At 47.3% G+C, this 14,030-nt stretch overlaps 1 protein-coding gene across 1 annotated transcript; it reads left to right on the top strand.

Annotated features, from left to right (window-relative positions):
* Positions 1-434: 434 nt before the first annotated feature.
* Positions 435-13,918, top strand: Aldh1b1 (aldehyde dehydrogenase 1 family member B1). The gene is given in 8 exon segments (XM_063225107.1): positions 435-797; positions 2,520-2,876; positions 2,879-2,911; positions 2,914-3,571; positions 3,573-3,715; positions 3,718-3,760; positions 3,762-3,848; positions 3,850-13,918. Coding segments are annotated over 7 exon segments (1,500 nt in total). The 5' UTR covers positions 435-797; positions 2,520-2,623; the 3' UTR covers positions 4,133-13,918.
* Positions 13,919-14,030: the final 112 nt, after the last annotated feature.

The following is a 14,030-nucleotide window of genomic DNA, read 5'->3' as shown; positions in this document are numbered from 1 at the left end:
GAGGTTTTTGAAAGATGCACGGGGAAAAGGACCAGCAAGATGAGCATCCAGTCTTAATAGTAGTTACCTTGGGGGCTGGGGATTTAGCTCAGCGGCATAAGCGCCTGCCTTGCAAGCAGGCAGTCGTGAGTTCGATCCCTGGTACCGATAAAAACGAAAAAGACAAAAAAAAAAAAAAAAAAATAGTAGTTACCTTTAGGTGACAAGAGATAGCATTACAGGTAATTTTTCCCACTTCTTGTTCTCTCTCTCTCTCTCTCTCTCTCTTTCTCTCTCTATCTCTCTCTCTATATATATTATATGCTAAGAAAAATGTATTTGTCTTAGGACAAAAAATGTGGATTTTTAATAAGGCTTATATATAAAATCTTAAAGGAACCAGAGAAAACAAGTGACAGCTGGAAAGTTACTCCGCGGTAAGAACGAGAGAGAAGCAATGCAGAAAGGCATGAAAACATGGCGATGGAGTCGGGTGCATGGAGAGCCCGGGAGAATCCTGCCCTGGGGGAGCTGCTTCCCCGTTCTGGGTCTCCGTTTCCTTTGCCAAGCGAGCGCCTGCAGATCGGCCTTGAGCCTCGAAGCCGCCTAGCCCTGGCGGTGCTGCTCCCGGGAGGCGTGGCCGGCCTGGGCAGGCGTGGAAAGTGGCAGCCCGGCCCAGGCGGAGCCTCCTCGGCCGGCGAGTAGCAGCGCTGAACCGGGTCTGCAGCGTCCCGGACCGGCTGGGGACTGGGCCTGGGAGAGCCAGCCCTGCGCTGAACCCGGACTTGAGCTGCATGCGGAGCCCGCGTCTGTCGCAGGTAGCTAACGCCCTTCCTCCCTGGGCCCCGCAGCCCGCCTGCCTGTCCCTGCGTGCGGCCCTGCTCCCCGACCCTCTTCCCTTTCCCGGAACTCCCACGCCTTGCCGAGTTAGCTGGACCCCAGCACCGGCGCGCACTCCGCCCACGTTAGCCCAGCCGGGGCTGTAGCCCAGAGAGGGTGAGGTTGAGCACTGCCAGGGTCTTCAGTACTGAGAAAGCATCTTCCTTTGAGGTCTCCCCCCCACCAAGTGGGGTCCCCATCCGTGCTGAATCCCCAGGAGGCTGCAGGGAGGTTTGATGAATTTACACAGAGACAGTGGTCTGCCCACTGCCAAGTGTGCTCCACCTGTGGGCAGTGATCTTACTATACCCACGTGGAGGTGCTGTCTAGACCCCAGTAGGCCCTGAGTAGGACCTTTTAATAGAAGTTTGCGCGCCTTGATCTGTGATTGGCCCTCCTGCCTGCTTTTCATTTCCAACACCCCCACCCCGTGGGTGGGTGAACTCCCCTTTCCTCCATTCCCCCCCCCGCCCCCCCCCCCCCCCCCGCACTCTTCCTCTCCAGGATCCACCTCCTGGTTGGTTGCAAGGTTGCTTCTGTCCTAGTGAGTGACAGAACCCTGCTCAGAATGAAACTTAAGCCCACCCTTGCCACGGCCACCGTGCTGGCTCTGCACCCTTGGAGGGAAAATTTTCTGGCTCAATACTGGTTTCGTGGGATTCCTGAATAAGTTCTTCATTCTGCACCCTGCACAGGGGTGGCCTGCGATGAGTGCTAGGAATCGGGACAGGCAGGTGCAATTTCACTTTGCTCCTAGTTTGGGCAAGATTCATGTGAGACGCCAAAGATAGAGGCGAGAGATTTTAATCCTGGCTGGAGAATCACAGTTTCAGCTAACTTTAGAACTTTATACACTGTTTGATGTTCACCTAATAAATTTTAGGCACTGTTTAAATCTTCTGGCAGTTGCTGTTTTAATAAACTTGACACTGTTTTCAGAGTCATAGTTGAAAATAAACAGACCAGTTTCCCACTGGCTGCCCTGTTTGCTGCGTCCTGGGCTGGAGGCGGGCTGGGCCTGAGGGGGAGGGCTGGGACGGCTTCTGAGGCCCCGTGTGCTCTGCCTCCATGGTAGAGTGTGCCTGGCTTTTTTAAGTAAGACCCCACTCAGCAGAACCCCAGGCAGCGTGTCACATATCAGGACACTGAGGCTCGCGATGATGCTTTAAAGCAGACATCTCTCTCTTGTGAGTAACTGTCTCCAAGTGCCCTTGGTTTCTACGCAGGTTTTAGGTCAGTCCCTCAGTGGCCTTTGTGAACATCTGGGTGTTCCCTCAGTGTATTATTGATTCTAACTTTTGAGTAACTATGCTGTGGCAGACATAATTCCAGTGTCAGGGACATAGCAATGAATAAAACAAAGATCAGTCAAAACCCCCTGCCTGCCCTCATGGCACTTACAGTGACTGGAAGGAGACAGACAGTAAACATACACACATGTAAACACAGTATTTAGAGTGTGAGCTGGAGGAATACAAAGTTGGGGTGCTTGGGAGAGAGCCTATTGGACGAGAAGAGATGCAGTGTCACAGGGAAGGCCTTGCTGAAGAGACAACATTTGAGCAAAGACCCAGAAGAGGTGTGGGAGGGAAACCACAGAATTCGGGAACATGATGGAATCAGACCCCTTACAGTGTGGTGTTTTGGGTTTTTTTCATCAGTACCGGGGATCGAACTCATGACCACGTGCTTGCAAGGCAGGTGTTTATGCTGCTGAGCTAAATTCCCAGCCCCCTACAATGTGTATTTTTAGAGTTGAGTCAGAATGTCTGAGTTCCTGGTGCTGCGTCTGCTCTGCCTCTGAGGCAGGACCATTCAGTACTCCTCAGCGGCAGCCCTCCCCAACTCCATCCCGAACCTGGACGTCCACTATAGCCAGCTGTTCATCGACAATGTTACAGTCAGCAAGAAGACCTTTCCCACTGTCAACCCCACCACAGCAGAGGTCATCGGGCTTGTGGCTAATGGGGACCAGGCTGATGTGGACCTGGCCGTGAAAGCAGCCCGGGAGGCCTTCCGCTGGGGTCACCGTGGTGCCGGATGGATGCCTCAGAGCGGGCCGGCTCTTGAACAGGCTGGCTGACTTGGTAGAGTGGGATCAGGTCTACTTGGCCTCCCTGGAGACCTTGGACAACGGGAAGCCTTTCCAAGAGTTTTATGCCTTGGACCTGGATGAGGTCATCAAGGTATATCGCTACTTTGCTGGCTGGGCTGACAAGTGGCATGGCAAGACCATCCCCATGGATGAGGAGCATTTCTGCTTTACCTGCCATGAGCCTGTGGGTGCCTGTGGCCAGATAATCCCATGGAACTTCCCCTTGGTGATGTAGGGCTGCAAGCTTGCCCCAGCGCTCGACACAAGTAGCACTGTGGTGACGAAGGTCGCTGAGCAGACCCCTCTTTCTGCCTTGTACTTGGCCTCCCTTGTCAAAGAGGCTGGCTTTTCCCCTGGAGTGGTGAATGTCATCACGGGCTATGGCCCCACGGCAGGAACAGCCATCACCCGGCACATGGATGTTGGTAAAGTCGCCTTCACTGGCTCCACTGAGGAGGGCCACCTGATCCAGAAAGTGGTGGGCGATTCCAATCTCAAGAGAGTCACCCTGAAGCTGGGTGGGAAGAGCCCCAGCATTGTGCTGGCTGATGCTAACGTGGACCATGCCGTGGACCAGTGTCATGAAGCTGTCTTCTTCAACATGGGCCAGTGCTGCTGCTTCCTTCATTGAGGAATCTATCTATGATGAATTTCTCAAGAGAGTTGTGGAGAAGGCCAAGCAGAGGAAAGTTGGAAGCGCCTTTGAACCAGATACCCAACAAGGTCCCCAGGTGGACAAGGAGCAGTTTGAACGAATCCTGGGCTGTATCTTGGCCAGAAGGAGGGGGTACAGCTGCTTTGTGGTGGGCTTCAGGAAGCAAGGTTTCTTCAAGCTGACGGTCTTTGCGGGGATGCAGGATGACATAAGGATTGCTCAGGAGGAGATCTTTGGGCCTGTTCAAGTTCAAGAAGATTGAAGTGGTGATTGAGAGGGCCAGCAGCACCAGGTATGGTCTGGCCGCTGCCATGTTCACTCGGGACCTGGATAAGGCCATGTACTTCACCCAGGCACTCCAAGCGGGGACTGTGTGGGTGAACACCTATAACATTGTGACCTGCCACACGCCATTTGGAGGCTTTAAGGAATCCGGCAATGGGAGGGAGTTGGGGGAAGATGGGCTTCAAGCCTACACAGAGGTGAAGACAGTCACCATCAAGGTTCCTCAGAAAAACTCATGAGAACAGCTCCAGGAATTTCACAACCAGCTGGACCATGCCAAATGAGTTTTAGGCATGGATTTCCTTTTAGGCATGGATGTTCCAAATGCAAGGGAACCCCAACCAATCAGAGCGCTACCCACCTGCTCCACAACCCCTACCCACTTGGTGGCACTTGATTTACTTCTGTGGAATCTTAAGAGTCTCTGGAAGACCAAATAAAAACCATTGACTAGGTGGACAATCACTTTCAGTCATTCCTGCAGGTCCAGGGACTTTCTAGCAGATTAATTCAGTGGCTTTGTGTGGACGGTCTCAGCTCCATCACAGGATTGAAAGGTATTGGGAATTCTGAACTAAGTGGACAGCAAATCTTGGTCCTAATCTTTATGAACTTAACTGGAAAACCAAAGCTCTTTTTTTCTTCAAAGTACCAATTGTTGGGCATTTTGTTTGCTTGTCCTTCATTTTGCTACTGTTTTTCTTTAATTTGAAAGATAGAGTAGGCAAAGGACGCAAATCTATAACCATGCCTTCAAAATAAACTCAAACACCCCAAATGTCTGTCAGCTATTGAGTGGATAAATAGGAGGTTTGCATGGAATATTTCTTCAAACTGTTCACCACAGAAGGAAGAATGAAGTACTTCTTTTGAGAACATCATATTATTCTTTTGAAGATATCATATTATGTGAAAGAAACCACAGATACAAGGCCACCTATTGTGTGTTCGCCTTCATATGAAATCTCCAGATTAGGCAAATCTATAGAACTAGAAAGCACATTAGTGACTGAAGGAGGCTGAGAAGGAAAAAGGGGCACTAACTGCTCATGGGTGTGGAAACTTTTAGGGGGAGATTTTGAAAATATTCTGGAATTGAACAGAAGCGATGATTGTACAAATTTGCAAATGTATTAAAGTGTCAAGTTACCCCTTAATTGTGGTATGTAATTAATTTTATTTAAAAGTTAAACTGAATACATTCTGTTTGCAAATCCATTTTGTCTCAATATTTTCTTGCTGCTACACATTTTAAGAGTTTGAGTGTGGTAGGGACCCATGTAATTATCTAGTCAGCCCCCAGCCAGGTACAAAAGTCCTAACATTTCCACTCTTGTTTTCACTTTCTCTTGGCTAATGACAAAGTGCAAATTTAACACCAGTAGAGAATAGCTCTGGTTCCCACCCAGAGCAAGTCCGTCTCATTTCTAGGCTTCCACTTACATTTTCACTCCAATCTCTATGAAACCACAGCACCCCTCAAGACAAGCCCAACATCTGACATGTTGGGGGTCTCTAAATTGAAAACATCAGTGTTCATTGTCTTGTTAATCTTGCTGCTTTCTTTGTGTTGAAGGTCAAGTGAAACCCAAGCCAGTCAGGCAAGCTCAGAAGCAGAATGCTGAGCCTGTCTTTCTCTTTCCTCCTAAACCATGTTGCTTACAAACCACCCTCTGGTTAAATCCATCTGTTCTACTGCGTGCACACTGGTCACCACTTGAATATCCTTGCATCAATATGATTTTGTGCATTGTTTGACCTGAAACTTTCTTGAGAGTTTAGGATCTGCTAGGTTCCCCTATCTCTTTTCCTGGGGTCACCTTCCTATGCCACTTGTCTAAGGCTGAAGTGACACAGACCCTTCTGAAATGCAGCTTCCAGCTCTGTCTGTTGCAGACTGTGAGCAGCTCTGATGCACAATAGTGGAGCTTCCTGTGGACAGACAGGCGTGGGACACGCGAGTAGAGGAGTGGGTGGGCATGTGTAATGCTAACATCACCACCACAGTGTGTTGACCGGTCCTTGCCTTATCTAATACTTGCTAATTCTATACCAGAGAGGAACTTTGTAGAAGGTATTCCCCTACGGGTCCTCCATTGGGAATGGAGAATCTTTAAGGTCCCTTATCTTGAGCCTTAAAATTCTGACACTGAAGATTCAGATAAATGAGATTAATAATCAGCTCAGGCCTTGAACACCTTTCCATTCACGTTGCACGCAAACACAGTAAAACTCAAAACTACTGAAATTGTCTCTGAATGCAAACCCGTGTGTGGAGAGGTTTCACTAGATGTCATCATGCAGTCCAGGCACGACGGGCAACACTCAAAGTGGTACCCCAGATGCTACAGCTCCGGGCCATTCATCCCACTGAAAGTCTTTCACTGCAATTCAGTGTGCAGTGCCAGGCAGCTTTACACACCACTAAAGCCTTATAACACTACTGGAAACAAGAGTGGAGTGACTCATTTTTCCCTCTCCAGATGAGGATTTGGAAGCCAAGAGGTTTAGAAGGCAGTTTGTTTGGGGTCTGGTTCTCATGAGCGTGCTGCAGAGGCCAGAGAGAGGGACATACTGAGGAGCCTGTCTAGTTCAAAGAACCAAACAACCCACAGTGACGCCAAGCAAGCCCAGTATACCCCATGTCTAGACTGACTGAGCAGGGCTGCAGCTGAAACTTACTTTCTTGATTGGATCTGAGGCCACTTAGGAACTTTAATTTGTACTGGCTCCTTTCTGGGTATGAGACTGACCTCTGGTGGTCACCCTTTGAATTAATTTGTTCGGGTAACATTCCCTGGGGGCCGAGGATGGGAGTGGGGTGGTTTACTCTAGGCTGATTGTTGAGGGAAAGACAAAGGAGCAAGAAAGGCTGCCCTGTGGGAGCTTACAGTCTACCATGAGAGGTGATTGCAGAACAGGGTAAAAGTGCAACGATAAATAGAAGTATAGAGCACATGAGGTACTAGAGGAAGGAGCATCTATTAAACATCCACAGTGTACCATCTCGTTTAATGTTCTCAACTTCCCCAAACCAGTTACTTGACAATACTTACCAAGTCTTGTGGTTTTTACACTTGATAAGCATGGAGCCCTGGAGATGCTCAGCTGGTAATTGGGGCCCTTCTCTCCTCCAGGCTGCTGTCTTCTAGGACACCTGGATCAGCCCTGGACAAGGTTGTACATGAGTGGGACATCCTGTTGGACAGAACAGGACCAGGTAGAGAGACACAAAGGAGCAGAGATGGCAGTCTGTTCCCTAGGGAGAGGCAAGGTGGGAGGGCAGGCAGGGGCTGTGCTGCAAAGGGCTGAGGCCCTGCTAGGAAGTTTTGTAATGGAAAGCATTATGGTTTAAATCTGGAATACCCCCCGGGGCCTCATATATCTCCCTCCCAGCATCTCCTTTTTTTTTTTTGTTGGTCTTTTTGAGGTTGTACTATGCGGTGCAGGCTGGCTTTGAACTCACTTTGTAGCCCAGGCTGGTCTCAAATTTGTAGCAGTCCTCCTGCCTCAGCCTTCCAAATGCTGGGATCACAGGCATATGCCACCACGCCCAGTTAATGCCTCCTTTGCTCACTGTGTCCTTTCCACCATGACATAAGTAGCTTTCCTCCACCCAGGCCCTTCCATGCCGTGCAGTGTTCGAGCCTGCTGATCATGGGCTGAAACTGCCAAAACAAACTTCTCTTCCTTTAACTTGCAGATTTTGGGTATTATGTCTCAGCAACAAGAAAGCAACTAAGACAGGAGAACTTTGAGCGTCTTACAGAAAAAGGGGTAGGGTCACCCTCAGTTTCTAAAGGTAGTCTGCTTCCACATCGAGGGTGAACTGAGGGGGTCACCTTGAGCTGGACACTGCTGCGCATGCCTACTATGATTCTGGCCTAAGCTGGGTGTGGTGGGAGTAGTGGGCGGTTCTGGAAAGCCAGAAGGTGGGCATCAGTCAGTGGTGACAGACAAACTGACAGAAGAGGACAGCGTATTGTTCAGTGAATAAAGACAAGAAAAAGAGTCTGTGTATGTTTGGTACAGTTGCCATTTTTTCCCTAATATTTTCAAACCATCGTTGGTTGAGTGACCTTCAGATCCAGAGACTGACTGTGCTGAGTCAGTTAAAGATATAATGGAGAAAAATCCTGCTGGGAAGGGGAATAGGAAGTGTCAGGGGAGTGGGTCAGAGGCTGTGATTTTCAATCAAGAAATCAGAGATGGTCTTACTGGAGATGATGAAGGCTCGAGCATGCCTGGGGGCACAAAGGACACAGGAAGCCAGGTTTCAGCAGCCAAGGGGCAGATACAGACAGGGCAGTAGCAGGATGTACAGCTTGCTTGAAGGCACTGTGCAGATCGATTGGGACTTCACTGCGAATGAGACAGGAGCCACTGAGGGGTTCTGAACAGGGTTGCAATGTGAACTTGAAAGGCTTACTGGGCAAGGGTGTTGGGAATGGGTTTTGGGGGGAGCAAAGAGAGCTTGACCTTGAGAATGCCCATGGCAAGGCGGGCAGGATCCTAAAGGGGCTCGAGACAAAAGCAGTCTCAGGAATAGAAGCAGAACGAGGGGGGAATCGTGGAAGGTGGACTTCCTGAAGGGAAGGAAATCATATGCTCCCAAGAGATCAAGGAAGGGCACACTGAGTGAGGGGTGTCCCTTGACTGCAGCAGTCTCTGTGGAGTAGCTAGGGACAGGAGTCGGGCTGCTGAGGGGTGAGAGCGCCGCTCACCCCTGAAGCCACAGCAGTGTGCACACTAGTGCTGGGAGTTACGCTAGGATGTGGGGAGCCATTGAAGCTGGAGATTGATCACGGGCGGGGCTAAAGCAAGACCAACCCTAAAAACACAGAGAGCTTCAAACAAGCTGTTCCAGCACCGAGAAGGCCAGGGGCCAGGCCAGCCAGGCGAACAAGTAGCTAGGCAGCAGGCTTGAAATTGACCTTGTCCTTTGCAGGGAATAAACAAATGTGCTACAGTGGTTGAGCAGTTCCTTTCCTCCCTTCAGGAGAGTAAGGGCTCCCCCTGACCCCAGCTTTGTCTCTTCTTTATTTTCTTATCTTCTCATGGTCCTTCACCCCAAGAACCTCAAGAAGCTTTTGAGAGCCTCTCTCACCCGCACCTCATCTCACCAGAGAGAGTAACTGCCCAACGTCACAGGCTCAGTGAGGCCAGAGTGTGGCCTGAATTAAGGTCTCTCGGCTGCCAGGCACGCATTCTCCCCATGTGAATTAATGTAATGAGAGCTGCTGTGAGTGAACCCATAAGTCTGAGGGGTTTAAAACAACAATGGCTTATTTTTTGCTTGCATAATCATCAAATACAAGAACTTGGCTGACATTTTCTCCCACATGGAGATTCAGCGGCAGTTTCCTTCCATCCATCTACAATAGTTCTTACTATATGTGACATGCTTCTGTGAGAAGCTAGTGAAAGCAGTAGACTTTTTCACCAGACTAAAATGCACACATGCACCTATCATAGAACATGACATTCTTTCAGGGGATTCATAGAACCCATGAATTCATCTGTAGAATTCTAAGAGATCCATGGTGCAGGTTAAAAACCCCTGCCTGGGATCTCAGAGACTACATGTTAGCTGCACGGTGGGGCGGAAAGGACAGAAAAGGCACAGTGATTTCTTACAAAGCCCCAGCCTCCCAATGGAGTCCAACAGCTCTATTACATTTCGTTGGCAATATAGCTTGACCCAGTACTGTCAGTGCAAAGAAAAGCTGGACTCAGGTGTTGATGGGACATCACAATACTGTGGAGGGATCCAGGTGGCCGGTGGACAGTGTGCTGCCACTGCTGCCATGTTTGTCCCACTTCAGGCAGGAGTGTGTGACGGTGAAGGTTTCTCACAAGGACGTGCATGCAGTGCCGTCCTCTTGTGGGTCCCTGACATCTAGCCTTGCTCATGTTGCTTCTTTCTCCTCGGTTCATTTATCTCCAGGTTCAATCCACTTTCTTAGGCCCTGGCTAAGACCCACCTTCTTCAAGGCCTTTGATCTTCCCAACTCCCCTCTGGCCCCTTGAGATCACAGCATCCTCTTGTCACTTGGTTTTATCCTATGGCAGCTCCATCATGAAATGGGTCTAATTTTTTTGTCCTACTTGACAATCTCTCGCACAGTTTTGCTTTCTTTCCTTGCCCTCTGCAATCTCCTGCAGAGTGGACAGTGTGTGACCTTTCGCTTAGCACAGCAGGTCAGGGCAATGATGTTCACCTTCTGGGACATTGAGGAAAGAGAGTCTCAGAGTCAATGCAAGTGACCCATACCCATAGGCAGTGATAGCACTTGACCTTGGCTCTAGGCCCTCCAGCTCCAAAACTACTGGCCATTATACCCAAGTGCCCACTGTGAGACCTCTCAGTAGCACACAGACAGTCCATATGTGGCACCACAAGCAGCTCTGTGTACCAGACATTAGACTGACCTATGCAATGCCTATGCACGCAGGTACTCTGCAAATGTGTGACAAGCTGGCTTATGCACAGATAACAGAGGCCTCTACCTGCCACTGCTCCCCAGCAGACAGTGACAGAGACACAGGTGACTTTGTGTCCTGGAGGCCATTGAGGCTGAGTCAAAGGCAGGCCTGACCAAAAAGGAGCTCTTACTGCAGGAGAGGCGGAGCCAGTATGGGATTATGCACTGGGCAATGGGCTCCAAGTTCTCAATTCATTAAGCTGAAGACACTAGAGTGCTGTGGTTCCTTAATTAAAATACCACAGGATAACCACTCTGTGATTTAATGATCAAGAGCCTCAGCAAGACTGAGAGTGAGGAAATTCATTAGAGGAGAGTGTTCACTACTGAGTGATTCTCCTGTTCTTATTCATTTTTCTTATGTCATCCATCCCTCAGGAGGTGGGGAAGGCAATGTTTTTGTAAAGACACAGGAATTAGCTTCACCATAGAGCCTAAAGGAAAAAAAATACACCTTGACATAAAAAAAAAAAAAATCAACCCTTTTTTGGTTTAAGGTAAAAGCTGGATACATGAACACTGACTTTAGAATCACTGGGGCTCTTACCATTAAAGGTTTGTCCACAACCTGTGGAGCCAAACACTGTATGTGTTATGTTTTTTCCTATATCAACATATGAAAAAGTCTAATTTATAAATCAAGCACAGTAAGAATTAACAATAATAAAATAAAATGATTATGATGTTGTAATAAAAGTTATGAGGATTGTCTCTCAAAATCCCTTACTGGGCACCCACCGAGCCCAGCTTAAAGGAGGCCCTTGGTGCACTGCACCCTGCTGACACCACAATACTCCCTCCCCACCTGGCATCTCGTACCTTTCTTCTACCTGCCATTCAATGTGTGTGTCAGAGATGACAGAGTGTGCATCAGTGAGTGCATAAAACACTAGAATGCTGGTACAATGGGATCTCAGAAGGATCAGGCTGGCAGTAGTATAAAATGATCAGGGCTAGTAAAAAATTGCAAATGAGAAATGGCCAGATTGGCCCCTGCACACCCACTACCATTAGAAGTCTTGCCTTCTGCAGGCAGCGGGTGTGGGCAGAGAAGCAGCCAGACTCGCCCCAGTGCCATCAGGTAACAGCATGGACAGGGAGAACAGCCAGATACACTCTGCATACCCACGGGCCATCAGAAGCACTTGCTTCCTGTGGGCAACCAGCGTGGGCTGGGAGAACCTCGTGGACATGCCCCTGGGGACCTACCACCATTGGGGGCTGGTTCCTGTGTAGCCATGCGGGCTGAGAGAAGCAGCCCTGCCATCGAGCCTGTGGCCATCAGGAAGTCACAGTGTAGCCCTGCAGGTCTGGAGAGGCTTGCCCCCCACCTCACTGCCTCCCTGGAGCCTGGGTACAGAGAAACCCAGGTGCCTAGCCCATTCTCCTACACTGCAAAGGGGCAGCCAATGTGGGAGGTGCCTAGGAACATGCTTGTTGGGAACCCAGGAGAATGTCAAGACAAAGGAGCAAAAGGTAATCTCAGATGTCAGCCCACACAGAATAAGTCTGGGAGATAGAGACATGGAAAAAAATGGAAGTCACTCACCTGAAATCTCTGAAAGGATAGAAACTGAAGTAAGGAAACAACTTCATGAGGCTGTAAGAGTAATCAAATCAGAAATATTGTCTTAGGTAAAAGAAGAAATCACAAACATAATGAAAGAATTGCTAAGCATGTCTAAAGAAGACATAGATTAAAAAAAAGAGCATAGGAAAATGACAGAAACCTTGAATTAACAATATAGAAAGGAATTACAATGCATGAAACAGATTCAAAGAGATATCCAGGGAATTTAAAACTTCATTGAAAGCTGGCAAAATTGCTTGAAAGCGACTGAAGATAAACTTTTAGATCTTAAAGACAGGATTGTAATTAGTGCTCATGAATGAAAAGATCTCCTAAAAATAATGAGGAACCAGGATATAACAATTCAATGGCTGCAAGACAATGCAAAGAAAAATAATTTAAGACTGATAGGTGTCAGCAAAAAAGCAGGAGTCAACACACATGACATAAAGAGACAATTTACAGAAGCAATAGTAGAGAACTTCGCAAGCATAGGAAAAGGACCTGACATACAGCCCAGTGAAGCATATAGAACTCCATCTAGCCATTACCAAAACAAAACTATAACCAGACATATAATAATCAAGATCCCAGAAATTCAGTGCAAGAACAGAATATTAAAGGCTGTTAGAGAAAAGAAACAGATCACCTATAAAGGAAGGACCATCAGAATCACGGCAGACTTCTCAACACAAACCATCAAATCAAGAAGAGCCTGGAGTGAAGTGTTTCAAATTCTGAAAGAAAACAACTTCCAACCCAGACTGATGCTATCTTTCAAAACTGATAGTAAAATATGATACTTCCATGATAAAAAAAAAAAAAACTGATGGCATTCATTACCACCAAATCAACCCTACAAAGAGCTCTGAAAGATATTCTACAGAGATAAAGATGACCACGGTTCCAGGAATAGCAGCAGAGGGGGACTGCCAAACAGGGCAGGCAAAGGGGAACAAAGGGGGAAAAGTGGGAGCCAACAGCAAGAAACAAGCCAATGCATCTTGATTGTAATGATTAATGTAGATGGCCTCAGTTCACCAATCAAAAGAAGCACAGGCAGAGTGGATCATGAAACAAGATCCATCAATATGATGTATACAAGAGACACATTTAACTCAAAAAGAAATTCACAGACCAAAAGTCAAAGGAGAGAAACAATGTTCCATGTAACAGGAAACTAGAAAAAAGCAGGAGTAGCTTGCCCATCAGCCACAGAATGAATGAGAAAGATACAGTTTTTTCCTACAAGAGAAAGCTCCTCAGCTATAAAGGACAATCTCGAGGATCCTGTAGATGCACCTTGAGATCATGCTGATGGGTGAAATGGTTCAGACTCACATGGAGGAACATCATGTTATCGTCTAATGTAAAAAACTGAAGATGTTAGTGGGATCCAAAATGTACAATAGATACTATAAAAGTGAGAGGGGAGAAAATGTCTAGAAAGGGAGAGTGGTAACCACTGTTAATTTCCTATTATCTTGTTTTGATTTTCTGTATTGCTTTCATAGTTTGGTTTTATTCTGTCTTGTTTTGTTTGATTTTATTGTGTCTGATGGTTTGGGCAGCTATTTTGAAGATAACAACATGTATCATGGTAGCTACTGTTGGTTTCATATTATCTTGTTTTGAAGTCCTATAATGTTTTCATTCTTTTGATTGGGTTTGTTTCATTTTGTTTGATATTATTATGTCTGATGGTATGGACAGACGATTTGAAGAAAACAAGAGATATTGAGGTACCCATTCCTGATTTCCTATTTGATTTTGAAGTCCTGTATCACTTTTTTTTTTGGTACTGGGGATTGAACTCAAGACTGCATGCTTGCAAGGCAGGAACTTATGCCGCTGAGCTAAATCCCCAGCTCCTTCTGGTATTACTTTTATTGTTCTGCTCTGAATAGCTTTATTCTGTTTTATTTTATTTTATTCTTTAAAATAAAATAAACACAATAAATAAAAATAAATTTAAAAATTGCAAGTAAGCCAGTTACTCCAGAGGCTGAAGCAGAATGATTGCAAATTTGAGGTCAGCCAGGGCAACTTAGTGAGATTCTGTCTCAAAGTAAAAATAAAAAG

The sequence above is a fragment of the Cavia porcellus genome, unplaced genomic scaffold (assembly GCF_034190915.1).
Source record: "Cavia porcellus strain 051 isolate PalLab524CR breed Dunkin Hartley unplaced genomic scaffold, mCavPor4.1 scaffold_1, whole genome shotgun sequence".
NCBI lineage: Eukaryota > Metazoa > Chordata > Mammalia > Rodentia > Caviidae > Cavia > Cavia porcellus.
Note: the sequence above shows the minus strand (reverse complement) of the source record. Positions and strands in the feature narration are given on the sequence as shown.